The sequence below is a fragment of the Taudactylus pleione genome, unplaced genomic scaffold, assembly GCF_031769625.1.
Source record: "Taudactylus pleione unplaced genomic scaffold, aTauple2 ptg000551l, whole genome shotgun sequence".
Lineage (NCBI taxonomy): Eukaryota > Metazoa > Chordata > Amphibia > Anura > Myobatrachidae > Taudactylus > Taudactylus pleione.
Genome location: NW_028284953.1, coordinates 988,869 through 1,010,637, shown reverse-complemented (window position 1 = coordinate 1,010,637; position 21,769 = coordinate 988,869). Strand labels below are relative to the sequence as shown.

The 21,769-nt window shown below is 44.6% G+C and overlaps 1 protein-coding gene across 2 annotated transcripts in view; it reads left to right on the top strand.

The window, feature by feature from the left end:
* Positions 1 to 21,769, top strand: part of OLFM2 (olfactomedin 2) — a 365,566-nt gene that overhangs the window by 231,149 nt on the left and 112,648 nt on the right. For both annotated transcript variants that reach the window (XM_088452501.1, XM_088452502.1), the window contains exon 3: positions 20,046 to 20,198. In XM_088452501.1, the coding sequence (XP_088308627.1) occupies positions 20,046 to 20,198 (153 nt within the window). The remainder of the gene's footprint in view (positions 1 to 20,045; positions 20,199 to 21,769) is intronic.

Genomic DNA, 21,769 nt, shown 5'->3' with positions numbered 1-21,769 from the left:
CTTAAGGCAGGGGTTTTCAACCTTGGCCCTCCAGCTGCTGTGGAACTACACATCCCAGCATGCACTGCCACCTTTTTGATATAACAGCATGCTAAAACTATGGCAGTGCATGCTGGGATGTGTAGTTCCACAGCAGCTGGAGGGCCAAGGTTGAAGACCCCTGCCTTAAGGCATATTTACCTACTTTTCAATGATCTCTTCCAGAAAACTCTGGAGGGGAAGTAAAAAGTGGGTGGTGCGCAGGGTAATGTGCCGTGAATTGTGTCAGCATTGCCCCACCCCTTGTATAATGCCACAATTTGCGGCATCAGACAGGGACATGGTGGCGCAACTTGCTGCAAACTGCATAATTAAGTCACCGGGCTGCCTGTTTCCCCAGTGAAGGAGGGCATGGTCTATTGTCCCCGGAGAGAGGGACTTCCCCAATATTCAGGCATCTCGCAGACATTCCAGGATAGTAGGCAAGTAAGGCTCAAGGGCAGGCTGCCTACCTATTGGCTTTTAAGATGCATTTTGTAGTGCTAATAAAAACACTGATGAATAAAACATAACTGTATTATACACATAAATTCCTCCTCTTATTACTGTGTTGGAGATGATTGTATGGTTTTCAGTTGACATGCAGCAAATGTGCGGAAAGTAACAATGCACTGCAACACTGTGTTGTATGAAAAGTTGACAATCAGAATGTCGGCAGGATCATAATATCGTCATATAACATGTCAGCATACAGTTTTTTGCTTATTTAGCCTAAATATAACCCTAAAAACAAGCAAAAAACCGTATGTCGACATTCTGGTGTCGACATGCTAGATGTTTTACAGTTTTAAATATCAACATATTTGTTGTCAATCTAAAGTCCATGTTGACATTGTGACTGTCCACACTCTGCCCGGATCCCCTGGGTAAGCACACATAACTATACACATGGCAGTCACTCAGTGCAATGATTTTCTGTGCCAGATTCCTTTAAATTAGGGGTGAGCGGGTTCGGATTTCTGAAATCCGAGCCCCCCCGATCCGAGGCCGATCCGAGTCAGGCTCGACTTTTCCCGCCTGACTCGGATCTGAAATTGAGGCAAAACGTCATCATCCCGCCTTCCGGGTCTCGCGGGTTTTGGATTCTATATAAGGTACCTGCGTCGGCGCCACTTTCTCACTCGGCTGTGGACAGTGAAGAGGGAGGGTGGGAGTTAGGGCTGGCTGGGCTGTGTAGTGTAGTGTTGTGCTGTGCTGCGCTGTGCTCCTGTTGTCCATAGGGGCTGTGTCCACTCCTCCAAAATCCATAGGGGCTGGCTGGACTGTGTTGTGCAGTCAGTTGTCCATAGGGGCTGTGTCCACTCCCAAGTCCTGTGCAGTGTCCCAGTCCTAAAGGGGTGCTGTAGTGTTGTCCAGGGGGTGCTCTGTCCATCACGGGAGCTCCCCCCAAGTGCAAAAAAAAATAATATTTTTTCTGTGTTTGTGAATTGTGTGCGCAGTAGACGCACGTGCATCAACAAAGTAGCGCCAAGTGTGCGACTGTGTCATAAGTAAAGGGCCAGCTGGCTTGACCATTAAAGGGTGCTGTAACCCCCAAAGGGCACTCCAAACCAAATAAAAAAATATTTTCTGTGTTTGTGAATTGTGTGCACTGTGGGTGCACGTGCATCAACAAAGGAGCAGCGCCAAGCATGCGCCTGTGTCCCATAAGTAAAGGGCCGGCTGGCTTGTCCGTTAAAGGGTGCTGTAACCCCCAAAGGGCACTCCAAAAAAAATAAAAAAATATATTTGTTTGTGTTTGTGAATTGTGTGCGCAGTAGCTGCATGTGCTTCAACAAAGCAGCGCCAAGCGTGCGCCTGTGTCATAGGTAAAGGGCCGGCTGGCTTGACCGTTAAAGGGTGCTGTAACCCCCAAAGTGCACTCCAACAAAAATAAAATATTTTCTTCTGTGTTTGTTAATTGTCTGCACTGTACGTGCATCCTCAAAGCAGCAGCGACAAGCATGTGTCTGTCTGTTAAAGGGTGGTGTAACCCTCAAAGTGCGCTCCACAAAGAATAAAAAAACTTCTTTTTTTTTTTCTGTCTTTGTGAATTGTGTGCACTGTAGCTGCATGTGCATCAACAAAGGAGCAGCGCCAAGCGTGCGCCTGTGTCCCATAAGTAAAGAGCCGGCTGGCTCATTTCTTAAAGGGTGGTGTTACCCACAAAGTGCACTAGTCTCCAACAAAAATAAAACATTATTTTCTGTGTTTGTGTGCGCCTTAGCCGCATGTATATATCAATATAACATAAATGGAGGACCAAACTTTCTCCGATAAAAATAAAATAGGGAAAGATCAAGAACCACTTCCTCCTAGTGCTGTTGCTGATGCTGGGAATTGTTCATCATCCCAGAGAGGAAGTAGGAACACCACTACTTTTACTAAACAATTGACCCTCCAACAGTCCTTAGCGAGGAGGATGAAGTACGACAGCAGTCATCCTGAAGCAAAACGTATAACTGAGGCCTTGACTGCTATGTTGGTATTAGACGTGCGTCCGGTATCTGCCATTAGTGCATTGGGATTTAGACAATTGATGGAGGTAGTGTGTCCCCGGTTCCAAATCCCATCTAGATTCCACTTCACTAGGCAGGCGATACCGAGCTGTACAGAAACGTCAGAAAAAGTGTCCTCAGTGTCCTGAAAAATGCGGTTGTACCCAATGTCCACTTTACCACGGACATTGTGGACAAGTGGAACAGGGCAGACTAAGGACTATATGACTGGGACAGCCCACTGGGTAAGTGTATCACCTTGCGCAGCAGCAACAGCAGCGTCACCAGTAGCAGCATCTCAGAAACGCCAGCTCGTTCCAAGGCAGGCTACGCTGTGTATCACCGGTTTCAGTAAGAGGCACACCGCCGACAACCTCTTAGAGAAACTGAGGGAAATCATCGCCCAGTGGCTTACCACACTTAGGACCTCATTCAGAGTCGGTCAAAGCGGCCGCACGGTCGTACGCCACCGATGTTCGCTATACTGCGCATGCGTAAAGTTCGCAATGCGCGTGCGCAAACTAACCGCTACGATCAGAAATTTCTCTCTCCTTGAACACAGCCAGGTCGGTAGTTTGAGTGGCAGATTCAGGCGTTTGTGGGTGGTAACAGGGGAAGGTGCTTGAAAACGGGGGAGTGGAGATCCGAACGCAGGCGTGCCTAATTATGCGAACGGTGTTTTATGGGAGTACATACGGTTTATGGGAGTGCATAATTAACAAAGTAGCGTCATGGCACATGTGACATGGGAGGTTTTTACACTGAGATGATCGTAGAGCTTAAGAGAGGGTATGGTCAACCTTAAGCTCTACGACCAGTTCCGATGGTCTCGATTAATCCTTATATGCCCGGAGATGATGTGCAATGCGTACGAGAAGGGGGCGTATTTTTTTGAATTCCGGCCGCTTCCTCCCCTTGGTCGGCCAGCTACCGATCCGAACTTAGGGACGCAACTTGCGAGGGAATCATTTGCATATCCGGCCCCTTTTCCCGTACGACCGTGCGGCCGCTTCGACCGACTCTGAATGAGGTCCTTAGACTCTCCTGGGGATTTGTGATATCTGACAATGCCACCAATATTGTACGGGCATTACATATGGGCAAATTCCAGCACGTCCCATGTTTTGCTCACTCAATAAACTTGGTGGTGCCGAATTTTCTAAAAAGCGACAGGGGCATGCAGGAGACGCTTTGGGTGGCCCGAAAAATTTCTGGCCACTTTCGCCATTCAGCGACTGCGTGCGCCTGTGTCATAAGTAAAGGGCCGGCTGGCTTGTCCGTTAAAGGGTGCTGTAACCCCCAAAGTGCGCTCCACAAAAAATAAAAAATTCTTCTTGTTTTTTTCTGTCTTTGTGAAATGTGTGGGCTGTAGCCGCACCTGCATCCTCAAAGCAGCAGCGACAAGCGTGCGTCTGTCTGTTAAAGGATTACATCAGTGACAGCATCCAAGTAGGCATGTCAGACAGTCCATACCTGTACTGGCAGGAAAAAGAGGCAATTTGGAGGCCCCTGTACAAACTGGCTCTTTTTTACCTGAGTTGCCCCCCCTCCAGTGTGTACTCCGAAAGATTGTTTAGTGCAGCCGGGAACCTTGTCAGCGAAAGGCGTAGGAGGTTGCTTCCACAAAATGTGGAGAAGATGATGTTCATAAAAAAGAATTATCAACTCTTCCAGGGAGACCAGCCTCCAGAACGTACAGAGGGACCTGTGGTGGTGGATTCTAGCGGGGACGAATTAATACTCTGTGAGGATGAGGATGTACACAACACTGAAGAGGGTGAGGAATCGGTGAATGAGGAGGATGAGGACGACATCTTGCCTCCGTAGAACCAGTTTGTGCAGGGACAGATTAATTGCCAGCTTGTTTTGTGGGGGCCCAAACACAGTCGTGTGGCAGACCCTGGCGCTGAAATGATTGGTTTGTTAAAGTGTGCATGTCTTGTTTATACAACATAAGGGTGGGTGAGAGGGCCCAAGGACAATTCCATCTTGCACCTCTTTTTTTTCTTTGCATTATGTACTGTTTGGAGCCTAGTTTTTCAAATTGCCATCCTGCCTGCCACTCGTGTCGCTTAGCATAGTCATCCAGCTACCTAGGTGCAACCTTTTGGACATAAAAACACTATTGTGAGGTGTTCAGAATAGACTGGAAATGAGTGGAAATTAAGGTTATTGAGGTTAATAATAGCATAGGAGCAGAAAAACCCACAAATTCTGTGATTTTAGCTGGTTTTATGCTTTAAAAAAAAAAAATACAGATCCAAAACACAAAACCCAGAACCCAAAACACAGAAGGGTGGTTTTGGCAAAACCAATCCAGATCCATAACATGAAGAAAGATCCAGATCCAAAACCAAAACACAAAACACGAAAAGTGGCCGGTGCACACCCCTACTTTAAATGGGAGTGGCCTACGTGACCAGCAGTGCTATACAGACTGGTGGCAGCAGCACCTTTACCCACCACTCACACCAATGTCACTGTGTTCCCTGTGCACAGACTGCTATGTAGCCTATCCTATTCATCCACCACTCACACCAATGTCACTGTGTACCCTATGCACAGACTGCTATGTAGTCTATCCTATTCATCCACCACTCACACAATGTCACTGTGTTCACTGTGCACAGACTACTATGTAGCCTATCCTATTCACTCACCACTCACTCCAATGTCACTGTGTGCCCTGTGCACAGACTGCTATGTAGCCTATCCTATTCACCCACCACTCACACCTATGTCACTGTGTGCTCTGTGCACAGACTGCTATGGAGCCGATGCTATTCATCCACCACTCAAACCAATGTCACTGTGTGTCCTGAGCACAGACTGCTATGTAGCCTATCCTATTCACCCACCACTCACACCTATGTCACTGTGTGCCCTGTGTAGACTGCTATGTAACCTATCCTATTCATCCACCACTCACACCAATGTCACTGTGTGCCCTGTGCACAGACTGCTATGTAGGCTATCCTATTCACCCACCACTCACACCTATGTCACTGTGTGCCCTGTGCACAGACTGCTATGTAGCCTATCCTATTCACCCACCACTCACACCAATGTCACTGTGTGCCCTGTGCACAGACTGCTATGTAACCTATCCTATTCACCCACCACTCACACCAATGTCACTGCGTTCCCTGTGCACAGACTACTATGTAGCCTATCCTATTCACCCACCACTCACACTAATGTGTCTGTGTGCCCTGTGCACAGACTGCTATGTAGCCTATCCTATTCATCCACCACTCACACCAATGTCACTGTGTGCTCTGTGCACAGACTGCTATGTATCCTATCCTATTCACCCACCACTCACACCAATATGTCTGTGTGCCCTGTGTACAGACTGCTATGTAGCCTATCCTATTCATCCACCACTCACACCAATGTCACTGTGTGCTCTGTGCACAGACTGCTATGTATCCTATCCTATTCACTCACCACTCACACCAATGTCACTGTGTGACCTGTGCACAGACTGCTATGTAGCCTATCCTATTCACCCATCTTTCACACCAATGTCACTGTGTGCCCTGTGCACAGACTGCTATGTAGCCTATCCTATTCACCCACCACTCACACCTATGTCACTGTGTGCCCTGTGCACAGACTGCTATGTAGCCTATCCTATTCACCCACCACTCACACCAATGTCACTGTGTTCCCTGTGCACAGACTGCTATGTAGCCTATCCTATTCATCCACCACTCACCCCAATGTCACTGTGTTCCCTGTGCACAGACTGCTATGTAGCCTATCCTATTCATCCACCACTCACACCAATGTCACTGTGTACCCTATGCACAGACTGCTATGTAGTCTATCCTATTCATCCACCACTCACACAATGTCACTGTGTTCACTGTGCACAGACTACTATGTAGCCTATCCTATTCACTCACCACTCACTCCAATGTCACTGTGTGCCCTGTGCACAGACTGCTATGTAGCCTATCCTATTCACCCACCACTCACACCTATGTCACTGTGTGCTCTGTGCACAGACTGCTATGGAGCCGATGCTATTCATCCACCACTCAAACCAATGTCACTGTGTGTCCTGAGCACAGACTGCTATGTAGCCTATCCTATTCACCCACCACTCACACCTATGTCACTGTGTGCCCTGTGTAGACTGCTATGTAACCTATCCTATTCATCCACCACTCACACCAATGTCACTGTGTGCCCTGTGCACAGACTGCTATGTAGGCTATCCTATTCACCCACCACTCACACCTATGTCACTGTGTGCCCTGTGCACAGACTGCTATGTAGCCTATCCTATTCACCCACCACTCACACCAATGTCACTGTGTGCCCTGTGCACAGACTGCTATGTAACCTATCCTATTCACCCACCACTCACACCAATGTCACTGCGTTCCCTGTGCACAGACTACTATGTAGCCTATCCTATTCACCCACCACTCACACTAATGTGTCTGTGTGCCCTGTGCACAGACTGCTATGTAGCCTATCCTATTCATCCACCACTCACACCAATGTCACTGTGTGCTCTGTGCACAGACTGCTATGTATCCTATCCTATTCACCCACCACTCACACCAATATGTCTGTGTGCCCTGTGTACAGACTGCTATGTAGCCTATCCTATTCATCCACCACTCACACCAATGTCACTGTGTGCTCTGTGCACAGACTGCTATGTATCCTATCCTATTCACTCACCACTCACACCAATGTCACTGTGTGACCTGTGCACAGACTGCTATGTAGCCTATCCTATTCACCCATCTTTCACACCAATGTCACTGTGTGCCCTGTGCACAGACTGCTATGTAGCCTATCCTATTCACCCACCACTCACACCTATGTCACTGTGTGCCCTGTGCACAGACTGCTATGTAGCCTATCCTATTCACCCACCACTCACACCAATGTCACTGTGTTCCCTGTGCACAGACTGCTATGTAGCCTATCCTATTCATCCACCACTCACCCCAATGTCACTGTGTGCCCTGTGCACAGACTGCTATGTAGCCTATCCTATTCACTCACCCCAATGTCACTGTGTTCCCTGTGCACAGACTGCTATGTAGCCTATCCTATACTAGTGACCATGGGCCCAATGCACATCTCCCCAAACCCCTTTCGGGCCGCACGCATGGTGCCGCACCTATCTACCATTGATGATGTCAATACTTTTTGTTTTTGTTATTGCTCAGCTTTAACTTGACGCATTGAGATGAAACAAAGTGTAGGTTATTTCTAGGAATTTAATTAATTGAATAGCCCAAGGCATACTTGCCTACACGCCCGGAAGTCGCAGGAGGCTCCCAATTTTTCGGGTAGCCTCCCCGCACCCCTGGAAGTGTAGACAGATCTCCCGCATACTTCCCACTTTCTAGTGAACTGGACAGGATGAGAAGATTTAATGGGGAATTCACGGGTCTGAGAGAAGGGGGCTGGGCTAAACATTATGATTTGCGTCATTTAGCTCCACCCCCTCCTCAAAGACTCGTGAACCGCAGAGTTTTCCAAGGAAAGGGGCTGGACCTAATTATGCCCCGTCCCCGTACCTCCCTGCACTGGCAGTTCTCCTAGCTGCTCCCGCAAAGAAGGACTACAATGTCGGTAAGTATGGCCCGCGCCAATGAATTGGCCCGCAGTAAATTACTGTTGCTAATTGTATCTCCCCCTAAGTATTTATAAACAGGAATGACATCAGGATATTGGCGTCGGTATTCTGAAAGACGGAATGTTGAATGTTCTGACGGAGGTATGTAGTGCACTGTCCTGCACTCCCTGGGAATGGGGGGATTAGGTTTAGGCACCCCCAGGGGGACATTAGGGTCAGGCACCCCCAGGCAGGTTAGGGTTAGGCTGCGGGATGGGGGATTAGGGTTAGGCACCACTGGGGGGAGGTTAGGGTCAGGCACCCCCCCACCACCCCTGGGAGGGTTAGGTTTAGGGTGCAGGAAGGGGAGGTTAGGGTTAGGCACTAGGGGGGAGGTTAGGGTTAGGCACAATAAGGGAGGGTTAGGGGCGGAGATGATTAAGGATAGCATACTTACCACCCCTTGACTGTGTGGGGTTCCGACATCCGGATTTGAGCCACTAATGAGGCGCCAGTATTTCATACCCATTCTTTTATAAACCTATTTATAGATAATTATCTATTGCTTGATTTTCATTACATTATAGTAGTCACAGTTTGTATACATTTGTGATTTTGTTCTGCTTATATATTTTACTATATGTTCCCATTTACCTTAAATCAAAGAATATTCACCATTATAGTATATAACAGAGATGCGCGCAGACCCCTGTGTTTTGGTTTTAGTTTTAAATGATCGTTGGGTTTTGGTCTTGGTTTTGATAAAACCACCCACAAGTGTTTTAGTTTGGATTCGGTTTTGTTTTTGGATTTCTTTAAAAGTTGATAAAAACAGCTACAGTAAGTCATGTGAATTGGGCCTGTTTTTGCTCCTATAGTATTATTACTAGGGATGTGCGCCGACCCCAGTGTTTTGGTTGGGGTTTTGGATCTGTATCCCCTTCAAGGTTTTGGATCTGGATTTGGTTTTTCAAAACCACCCTTGCGTGTTTTAGTTTTGGATCTGTATTTTTTCAAAAAAATAATAAAAACAGCTGAAATTGCATAATTTAAGCCGCCTGGTTTTGTTCCTACAGTATTATTAACCTCAATAACATTTATTTCCAGTCATTTCCAGTCAATTTTGATGACCTTACAGCTCACAATATTGAATTAAATCAGTTTAGGCCAAAAGGTTGCATCTAGCTAGCTGGCTAAATAAGCTAAGTGACAGCAGTGGGTGGCACTAACATGTTCAGCTTCCAACATGGCACAGAGTGGCACTGCAGTGGCAGACAGGATGGCAGTTTAATAAACTGTAAAATTAAAAATGTCAGACAGCAATGCCCCAAACAGCACATAATGCAAAGAAAAGAGGTGCAAGATGGAATTGTCCTTGGGCCCTTCCACCAACCCTTATGTTGTATATAGTAAATAGGACATGCACACAAACCAATCACTTCAGCGACAGAGACTGCCAATTGTGGCTGAAGCAATTGTCAGCTGCCAACGGGCTACCAAAATAGTCCTCAACCATTCTTTGAATGGTGACTATATCAGATGGAGTCATGGTAGAGGTCTCATTAATTGTAGGCAATTCTTTTAGGTCCAACCAGATGTAAAAACTTGATTGTATTGACTCATCTGCATCACCAGTGGGTCTTTTTTTGGGAATGTTTAGTTTTTACCTGGCAGCCGTAATTGCTGGAGAAACTGAAGGAGGAGCCATCACATGCCGCTTGAGATGACAATTTGCTTACCAATAGCTCTTTGCATCTCTTCAGATCTGTGTCCGTTGGGAAGAAAGACACAATGTATGACTTAAACCTAGGACCGAGCACGGTCGCCAAAATATATTGCTCCGATTGGAAGATCTTGACAACCCTTGGATCATGGCAAAGTGAATAAAGGACTTGATCTACAAGTCCAACATACTTAGCAGAATCGCTTCATTTTTAGCTCCTTCAGTTTCTCAAGCTGCTTTTCCAACAGTCTAATAAAGGGAATTACCTGACTCAAGCTGGCAGTGTCTGAACTCACTTCACAGGTGACTACTTCGAAGGGTTTGAGCATTCTGCACAACACGGAAAGTATTTTCCACTAAGCTTGAGTAAGGTACAGTCCCCCTCCTCTTCGTAGGCCATACTTTGTTGTGTAGCTTTGGATGGCTTTTTGCTGTTCCTCCATCCGCTCAAAAATATAAAGGCTGGAGTTCCACCTCGTAACTACCTCTTGCTTCAGCTGGGCACAGGGCAAATTCAACATTTCTTGCAGGTGCTGCAATATTTTACATGCACCTGCTGAATGATGAAAATGCTCAAAAATGTCATCTTCTGCACGGCCCTGTCATCTAAAAAAAACATTTTCACCACCAAGTTAATAGTGTGAGCAAAACATGGGACGTGTTGGAATTTACCCAGCTGAAATGCTCTCACATTATTGTTGACATTGTCAGAAATCACATATCCCGAGGAATTTCCAAGCGGGGTAAGCCATTTTGCAGTGACTTCCCTGAGTTTTTCTAAGAGCTTGTCAGCAGTATGCCTCTTAGTGAAACCGGTTGTCAGCAGCCTGCCTGAATAAGCTGCTTTTTCTTAGATGCTGCTGCTGTTGGTGCCGCTGAAGGCAATACACCCACCCAGTGGGCTGTTACAGTCATGTAATATTGCGTTTTTCTTGTTCCACTTGTCCACATATCTATGGTTAAGTGGACAGTGGGTACAACAGCATTTTGGAGGACACTAATGAAGTAATTTAACGTCCCTGTACAGGCTGGGAATTGCTTTTTAGTGAAGTGGAACCTAGATGGGATTTAGTAGCGGGCACAGATGACCTCAAATAACTGTCTAAAACCCACTGCACTTAAGGCGCATATCAGATGCACATCTAATACCAGCATAGATGTTATGGCATCAGTGATCCACTGTGCAACTGGGTGAATGCTGTCATACTTGGTCCCCCCTTGCAAAGGATTGTTAAACAGTCAATTGTTTTTTAGAACTACTACTAGTAGCCTTCCAGGTCCCCTTCTGGGATGAAGATCCACTCCCAGCAGCAGCAGGCGTCACGCTCAAGGATTCTTCTGAGGAATCCAGGATAGGGGAGGACTGAGTTATCCTTATCAAATTGGATGCAGGACTACTTCCAATCACGATTGAGGATATTGTTGATGAAGGTGTTGGTGGTGAAGATGCCAGGTGCTTGGATCTAGCAGAGAAAAAGGAGCTAACTGATGCTGGACTGCTTGTTGTTGACTTTTTAAGCCAAAGTTTCTGAATCTTGCAAACACTTTTGATGGACGATGTAACAGGGTTGAGGTTTCTAGATAGTTAGGGTCCCTGCCTCTACTTTCTCTGACATAACAACGGGTACAGATGGCTTGACAATTGTTGTCTGGATTTGGGTAGAAATTATTCCACACATTGTGGATTTTTTTGATTTATGCGAAGGCATGACAATGGGCTTTTCATTATCATGGGCAACAACTGTTTTCACTGGGGCCTGATTTACACAAACAACATCCTCATCAACAACATCCTCCTCATCATCATATTAACGTCAGCTACACAAATATCCTCCTCATCCTGGAGCACTTCCACAGAAGCATCCTCAATTGCTATGTCAGCAGGTTGACTTGTGCTGTTCATCACCACATTTGCAGAGGATGCACAAGTGGTGGAAGGAGGCTCCTCTTCGAGTACAGTAATGGAAAGGTCAAGCTCACACATGGCACCCACCAACACACTTAGACTCTCCTTAGGGATTTATGTAATTTGTGAGGGCACAGTTGGTTTCTGAGCCTTAACGATTTAAATTTTTTTGAAACATCTACAGGGAGAAGGGCTTACATCATCATAAGAGGCAGATCCACCAGTCATAAATAAAAGCCAAGGCCTTAGCCATTCCTTGCCACTTTGTGTGGTTAAAGGCATATTGCCAATCTTATGTCTTTCTGCAGCTAACTTTTCCTTTGATGTTTTTTTCTTTACCACTGTAAAAGATTGGTTCTTTGATTTTAGATGCCCTGACTTAAGCCCTGTATACCCTTGGGCATCGGCTTTAGTAGGTGATGTAGACGGACTAGTATTGTCATGACTAACTCTCCTCTCAACTGATCCTTACCCTGTGGTATCAATGACTTACAGTGTTCCAAAAAATTTTTATGAATAAGAAGAAAAGAATAACACACTTTGCTATCACGTCATACAGTGTCATAATATTTTTTATGAATAAGAATAACGCAATACGTGTCACAATACATGGATGATAAACCGCGGTCTGGCCAGCAGTGTCACCAAACAATAATAGCGTAGCTAGCACACACAAAAAATAAACTGAATTTTTTTTTTTCTTGTGGAATGCTAATTTTATTTAACTTTTATTTTTTTTTACACTGGGGAAGAGCACCCCTGGATGAGGCAGCAGCCCTTGATGAACAACACAGCACCCTGCGGAGTTCAGATGGACCTCCTGCAGAGTCACAAATACGTGAATGGTAAACTCCGGTCTGGCCGGCAGTGTCACCAAACAATAATAGTGTAGCTAGCACACACAGAAAAAAAATGAAAATATTTTTTTTTTGGGGAATGATAATTATTAATTTTAACTTTTATTTTCTTTAAACTGGGGAAGAGCACCGCTGGATTGACAGAGCACCCCTTTATGAAAAAGAACCTTAGCCCCTTGATTGACAGGACAACAGTGACACAACAGCACGACCCACTTTATGTATTGCAGCCCCAGCCCAACAACACTGCTCCTTGAAAAACTACAACATTGCACCCTTGAACAACAGAGAAGAACAGAGCACGTCTGTTCTGTACACTCTCCACAGCCGGAGTGAAAATGGAGCCAATCACCAGGAGCTTTATAGATCCAAAACCCACGATAATCCGACAATGGGAGGATGACATTTTGCCTCATTTTTGGAGGCGGGAAAACCTGAGCCGGACTTGGATCTGACTCGGAACTGCAATGTTAGTGTGGGTCCGGTTCTCGGAGAAACGGACCCGCTCATCTCTAATTATTACATCAAAGACATTCATTTCCAGTCATTTTACCCACCTCACAGCACCTGAAATCAGGACTTACGATGTCCATATGAGAGATAATACGAGAGATCCATTTTTAGATCCGAGTTCCGAACTTGGCGAGAAGACCCAAATGGAGACTAAGGGCACGATTCTATTCAGCGCAATGTAAATAGCGCCGGGAGATAGCTCCCGGAGCTATTCAATTCATCGCGATGTTAGGTCGGGCAAGGCTCGTTCTCGTGCCTTAAACATGGTGTTTAGGCGCAATAACGGGCATTCCCCGACCTAACTTCCCGGCGCGAGGCTGTTTTCCAGGCGCGAAAGGCAGAAAACAGCCTCACGCCGGGACTTTTGTCGGATTTCTGCTCTCATCCCCGGAGGGATGAGAGAAGAAATCATTAGTCGGACTTGGTAGCGCGGTGTATTGAATAGCTCCAGGAGCTCACTCCCGGAGCTATTTACATCGCGCTGAATAGAATCGTGCCCTAAGAGGCAGTTTAAATTGAAAGCGAGCAGCCATCTTTGTGCATTTTTCTGCCTATCATAGTCGGCTGATTCTGCTCACACCTACAGTACATGTCAGTAGACTTTAGGGAGTATATTTACTACAGATAGATTTTGAACGATTTCAGATCGCCAACCGTGGCTATACCGCTCCGCTTCGCAAGGTCAGAGTACATGAACTGCTACTTATCAAAACTATACGATCTATAGCGATAAGTAACAATTCTTTACCGCAAATCGTAATGAATAGATCCCACAGTGAGAAGATGGTAGCCATGTAGGTAAAGGAAAATGCTTCAGTTATGGAGCATTCATGGAAGCACAATCCATATTTCAGCAACAACAGCTGTCGCATTCTGAGCTGTCTAGAGTTTATTAATTGGTCCAATAATGCCATGTGACCTGTGCATAGCCTTCTTGTAGTTGTGCTTCCCATATAACATTAGGCACAGAGATTTGAAAGGGGTGTAAAAATGTCATTATGTTTCATTTCCAGATCTGAGGAATGCAGGCAATTGTGAGTCAATCCATTGCTCAATTTGGATATGTAAAACTCAAATTTCCCGGATTAACCTGAATCTGAGTCACTCAGCTCTAATTAATGCAAATTAGGAGTGTTTCCAGATATTATCTGGATATGCTCAAACCTTTTCCTGTCTCTTGGGCAACCATTTAAATATCCATCCCTTTATCAAATCTGCATAGTGTTCATTTCAGATGGATTACAATAAAATAATTAGTATTGACCCAAATTAATTTACACGTGCCATATATATATATATATATATATATATATATATATATTTGTAAAAAGAATTTTCTGTGCAATTATTCTCTGCAAATTTCTATTACGAGTGACTATAACTGGCTAGAGTTGTTTTCCTGAATAACTAAAACATATTTAGGTGTTTGGTTGGAGGGCAGATGCATATTCCTAATCATCCAGGCACAGGGGCGTAACTAGAGGAGTGGTGGCCCCTGCCAAACTGTTAAGGTGGGCCTTTTATTTGATTTCTATAAACCCTTAGGTCTACATGTTTTATCATATCCGAATGATTTCTGTATCATGCATATTAGAAATACTTAAAAACTATACAACTTACAGTGAAACTCCAACTCATTGACCAACACAATATATGTAAATCCATTCAGCCAAGGACATTCTAAAGAATAGGAGTTTTGCCGTATATGCAAGATAAATAATAATCAGAATAGATTTTTTGTTACATTTTATTACTGTAAAGCTTTTTCCTATCTTGAAGTTCCTTCTGGAATTAACCTTGGCAAAGTTATCTCTAACTTCTTCGAAATCCAGCTACCCAGCCACGTACTGCTCGATACATAGCAGCAACAGCAGCGTCCTACATGCCCAGGCTAATCTCCTCACTCCGCCAGCATGTGGTGGCCGGCCAGTCACCTCTCTCTGTACTCACTACTGCACTGATCCAATCGTTCTCAGGACACATGGAGCAGCTGCACATTCTTTGGGGTGCGCGGTGGTGAGCCCCCTTTACCTTGTGGGCGCTGGACATTTGTCAGTCTAGCCACCCTGTAGTTACACCACTTGCCAAGCATACTGTGCGATATATATGTGCCCACTGGAATAAAGGGCCACTGCGGAAAGGTTGATTAATGTCCCCTCATGGTGCGCTACTCTGATTAAAGTCCTCTCATAGTGAGAGATGTACCAAACCTTCTAAAGAGTTAGAGTAATGAAATTACCCATAGCAACCAATCATCTTGTAGCTGTCATTTTACAGAATGTAATTGATAGATTACAGCTATATGTTGATTGGTTGCTATGGCAACCTACCCACTTGTTCTCTATAGAAGTTTTGATACATCTCCCCCAAAGTGTGCCATCCTTTGAGGAAAAAGCCTGCATTTGTGGGCTGAGCAAATATACATCAGGTAAAATAAGTATTGAACACATCAACATTTTTCTCAGTAAATATATTTGTAATGGGGCTGTTGTAATTAAATTTTCACCAAATCTCAGCAACAACCCATGCAATCCACACATGCAAAGAAATCAAACTATCGATGTTCATAAATTAAGTTGTGTAATAATGTGAAATTACACAGGGAAGAAGTATTGAACACATGAAGAAAGAGAGGTGCAAAAAGGCATGGATAGCCAAGACACCGGCTGAAATCCATCAGTAATTAGAAAGCAATCCTGCCCCTTGTCAGTGCAAATTAATATAAACTGGTTCAATCCCAACTGATGGCCTATAAAAAGGTGTCTCATTGCCAAGGTGTCACACAAGAAATATCTCATGATGGGTAAAAGCAAAGAGCTCTCTCAAGACCTTCGCAACCTATTTGTTGCAAAACATACTTATGGCATTGGTAACAGAAGGATTTTTAAACTTCTGAATGCTCCAGTGAGCACTGTTGGAACCATAATCCGGAATTGGAAAGAACATCATTTCACCATAAATCGGCCACGACCAGGTGCTCCTCGCAAGATTTCTGACAGAGGAGTGAAAATAATTATCAGAAGAGTTGTCCGACAGACAAGTACCACTTGTGGAGAGCTTCAGAAATACCTGGAATTAGCAGGTACTGTACAATTGTTTCAAAGAAAATAATAAGTAATGCACTCAACCACCATGGCCTGTATGCACACTCACCACGCAAGACTCCATTGCTGAAGAAAAAGCATGTTGAAGCTCATTTAAAGTTTGCTGCACAACATTTGGACAAGCCTGTGAAATGCTGGGAGAATGTAATCCGGTCAGATGAGACCAAAATTTTACTCTTTGGATGCCATAATACACACCATGTTTGGAGGAGAAATGGCACTGCACATCACCCCAAAAACACCATACCAACAGTGAAGTTGGAGGTGGGAACATCATGGTGTGGGGCTCTTCTTTAGCATATGGTACTGGCATACTTCATATGGTTGAAGGAAGGATGAATGGAAAAATGTACCAAGACATTCTTGATAAAAATCTGCTGCCATCTACCAGGATGCTGAAGATGAAACGAGGGTGGACATTTCAGCAAGACAATTATCCCAAACACACAGGCAAGGACAATCTCAATTGGTTTCAGAGAGAAAATAAAGCTGCTAGAATGGTCCAGCCAATCACCTGACTTGAATCCACTTGAATATCTATGGAAAGAACAAAAGATCAGAGTCCATAGAAGAGGCCCACGGAACCTTCAAGATTTGAAGACTGCTAGTGTGGAAGAATGGGCCAAAATCACACCTGAGCAATGCATGCGACTAGTTTCTCTATACAGGGGGCGTCTTGAAGCTGTCATTACCAACAAAGGCTTTTGTACGAAGTATTAATTACATTTCAGTAAGCGTGTTCAATACTTTTTACTTGTGTCATTTCACATTATTACACATAACTTAATTTATGGACATCTATGGTTTGATTTCTTTGCATGTATGGATTGCATGGGTTGTTGCTGACATTTGGTGAAAATTTCATAACAATAGCCCCATTACAAATATATTTACTGAGAAAAATGTTGATGTTTTCAATACTTATTTTACCCGCTGTATATGAGAAGACAACATAACTAGGAACTAGGGAATAGCTTAATTTCAGGGCTCTGTCCTAATGTCTGACAGCAACAGCTTTGTTCTAGGGACCAGAAGGCTGTGATGGCTGTTTTGTACACTGGTTTGCATAGCGGTGGACGTGGCCACAGTCACTAAACTCAATAACAGTGTAATCCTTGTGTTGTACCCAGCAATGGGCCTGATAAAGGGGTGGATACTGCTCCGTCCCCTCTTGCGTTTGTTGGTGAAGTCGCGGGAGCGGTAATATGCAAATGCTAGTCTCCATCTTTTCCTTGTGTACTAACGTACACCTGAATGTGCCGTCCAGTTTCAGCATCTCTGCACGCTGTAACATCGCCGGTGATTCTCCACACGCCACCATTAGTGCACCATCACATGCACCATCATCAGTTGCACCAGCCCTATGGCTGGACATGTCCACCTGAACATGGCTTCTGCAGTTTTGGACTGAGGCCCTGATTCAGAGCCGGACGCTCTGACAGAGCGCTCGCTCTGAATCAGGGTGTCTTTTTTTTTTATATGGAGCGGCCTCCTGGCCGCTCGCATTGCTGTGGGTTGCCACCCACAGCTAATGCGAGTGGCCGGGATGATGGTCGTGATGATCAAGACCATCGTGACCATCGGGCTTGCGACGAAACCCTTGTGGTAGGGTCTCGTGGCCGGAAGCCCTAGAGAGCTTTCGGCTCAAACAGAGCCGAAAGCTCTCCCACTGACATCACTGGTGATGTCAGTGGGGCCCGCCCCCAAATGGTAGGCATCGACAGCACGCCCCCTTTGGTGCGAGACCCAGAGCGATGGATTGCCCGTCGCTATCCGGGTCTCACGCATGCGCACGACGGAGCAGATGCGCCCTTGGCCACCATCGACCTGGTTGCGAGCGCTCAGCGCTTGCGACCGGGTCTGAATCAGGCCCTGAGACCAGAGCACACCACAAATTGAGAGTGCAGCTTGTCCAGTATAAGGAATACTGTTTGCAAGTTCCTTTGTGGATCGTATATAACCTTCAAGCTCCTGAAGAATTCCCAAGGGACAAAACGCGTCGGGTGTGATCCATTTCTAAGAAAGGAAGGAATCTGCTTTAATTAAGATCCAGCCCACTAAGGGTAAAAGCAGAAAAAAATTGTCATCATCTTCCTATGTTAAGACAATGGAGAACTTATTGTGTAAGCATTTTTAATATTACAATTTTATGTCATAAGACACAACCTTTTAAATAAAATATTTGTCTATTTTTATCGAATGGTTGGCCATTGTGCCATTCTTTGGGTGTTCTTTTGGTGAGAGGGTCTTTTGTAGAAAATCCATTCAGGATCTATAGATTCGTCTATCAAGTACTTGGAAGTCTACTTCTGAATACAGTTGAGAAAGAAGAAGTAAAGTAAGAATCCAAGTTTACATCTTAACTGGACTTTCTAATGGTGCAATATTGCTGAAAAATTATCATTTATGCGCCCTCTAATTTTCTTTTTAAATAATATATATATATATATATATATATATATATATATATATATATAAATCTCCCTTGCCTTCACTCCGGATTTGGCCGGGAGCCTTCCAAAAATCGGGTGCCACTGCCAGCCCATGGAAAGGCAGGTTATCGCGTCATCATGGCCCCACCCCCTGCTTCATAATGGCGTTAAACTCTGCACTGTGAAGAGGGGACAGGGCCACGATGACGCAATTGCGTGGTGTGGTTTAAACCTTGATAGAATACCCTGAGTTTAACACTAATGTGATGGCTATGTCCATGTTATAATTCTGAGCAATAGAGTAGGGACTTGCAGTAAAGTGGGGTCCCTTGACGTTGGCTGCAAGCTTAAATGCATTGATCAATTCATGAACCAATACCCCACTGTTTATTATGTGTATTAGTACTATTGTTAGTTATTATGGTGCGTGCAGAACCCCTGTAATTTATATATATATATATATATATATATATTTATATGTGTATGATAGGAAGGTGTGTAGGAACTCTTATATATATATTTGCAGTATCCATTTCTTAAAAAAGAATATCATAGTAAAGATCATGGAAAGATCTGCTGGCAGATGCCTGTAGGAAGCATATGATTCATACTAGTATGGAGGCAGACACACACACACACACAAAATGTGTACATTAATCATAACATACTGAGTAGTTTTCCACATCTATTCCAGTGTATTCCTTTTAAATGCTTCAGAGTACATATGTTCCCTGTAGACGCACTTGCGAAGATCTGGTCACTATTAGTTTTGGCTACGGACTTGGGTGGAGGTTATACCTAATGTCCTGATTGCTTGGGGCTGCATAACGCAGTCACCTTCTGACCATACGCACTTACTCAGAGCAGTCACAGGCCACTGCATCCTGTAGGATTCCAAGTTATTTTGCCATCTATGTTGGTTAGTAGAATCTCTGCATACAATAGGGCGATTTTGGTGTCATTTGTCCAAATTGGCCAAAACATTTACTACTTGTGTGACATACTTTAGGCCTCAGAGCCATTGATGCCAAAATAAGTGCTTTTACTAGCGAATTCACCATAGTTGAACTCATTAGAGAAGTGGAGAGTTAGGTGTTCTCCACTGGCACAGGCCCCGACCACTACTACGCGTGCAAATGTTCGTTAATCACTCTGTGTCAGACATGATAACATATTACATGTGGTGACACTGGTGTTTAACACAAGGCCAAGGGGTAAGGGCCCTTAGAGATTCCACATGTGCTGTGTGCAAGGGAAAGAGGAATATGATAATAATGTATACTGAGGCTCAGGGCTTACAGCAGCTATGTCTGACAGTAAATTAAGTACATTGAGAAATGTAACCACTGTTTACAGACTAGTAAAGTCCTTCTTTTCATTGGTGACCTTTATTTATTTTATCAGGTTCAGAATATTTCACAATCCATGGAAGTCCTAGATCTACGAACATTTAGAGATCTACAGTACGTGCGCAACACTGAGTCCTTAATGAAAGTCCTGGACACCAAGCTGAAGGCCACAGACAGCCAGAGGACTATTAATGCGAAAAGCTTTCAGGTACCGTCCAATACTTTATGCCGAGTCACTGCACTTTTATCTCTGTTTTATTATGGTTAAAGTTACAAATTGTCTTGAGATTAAGCAAACATCGGGAGTCTATATAACAAGTTGAAGCTAAAATTCTCATGTGTGGCTCAGATATGAGCTTCCTGTTCTACTTTCAAATTTTCAATGAATAAATAAAATTAAAATAAATAAATAATATGTTTAAATAATATGTGCTCCCCTTCAGATTAGTCTCAAGCATCTATTGACATATGAGCCTGATCATTATCTTGCAAAAAAGAAATGCTAAATGGAAGGAGGAGAAAGTGGTGATGAGCAAGACAAATAAAAAAACAAGTCCAGCACAGCAGCGTTTGTTCTCTGTTCTAAAAACAGTAAAGTTTTGTTCAAAACAGGAAAAAAATAGTTGTATAGTGAAGCTGAAGTGTCCCTTGTCCAGACTGATAGTGGTACATTACAGGCTAGGGATAGGCGCAGGGCCGGCCCTAGCCCAAATTTTTTGGTAAGCAAGTATATTTTTTGGTGCCCTCCTATGCAGTGCCCCTTTTACAGTGCCACCAGTAGTGGTCCCCCTGTGCAGTGCCCCTTGTGCCCCCAGTAGTATTCCCCTTAAATAGTGCCCCAGTAGTACTACCCCCCCCTATGCAGTGCCCCCAGTAGTGGTACCCCCTATATGCAGTGCCCTTTATATAGTGCCCCCAGTAGTGGTCCCCCCCCCTTGTAGTGCCCCTAGTAGTAGTCCCCCCTCTTGTAGTGCCCCCAGTAGTAATCCCCCCCTTGTAGTGCCTACAGTAGTAATCCACCCTTGTAGTACCACCAGTAGTATTTCCCCCCCCTTGTAGTGCCCCCAGTAGTATTCCCCCCTGTAGTGCCCCCAGTAGTAATCTCCCCTTGTAGAGCTCCTAGTAGTAGCCCCCCCTTGTAGTGCCCCCAGTAGTAGCCCCCCCCCTTGAGAAATCGCTAGCTCCTATAGAATAATTGCATAATCTGTATCACAGATACCGGGGCTTTCAATTTTTGAAAAATTGTCCCGTTCCTCGTCCCAATCAAAAAAATCTGACAGTGTGTAGCTAGCTTTATTTACCCTGATGTTCAGATTGTAGCCCAGCTAGAATGCATGTAAAATATACAATTGCCATTTATGAAGGATAGGAGTAGAATTTGGGCAGTAGTAAAATAGCAGTCACAGGTTTGGCGTACCGACTCCACAGCCCTGGCTACAATGCCCACAATGTAATGCTTGCTAAACTTATTGGTGCAGCATTTTACCCAGTTCACACACTACTACTGAATAAAATGTAACTCATAACGTCCAGGGAATAGGAAAATATGGCAAGAATTGCACTCAACAGAGGAATTGCGCTGAATAGTTGGTTAATATTGAAAAAGAGACATTTATTTCCCAGGGACCCATGTCCAAAACCAATAACTAGGAAACGAAAGGTTCAGGGAACAATGGGCCTGATTTAAAGCTGTACGCTATTGCCGTATGTACGCTAATGCCGTATGTACGCTAATGCCGACCCTACTGCAGCTGTGTACGCAGTGGGTGTGTGAGAATA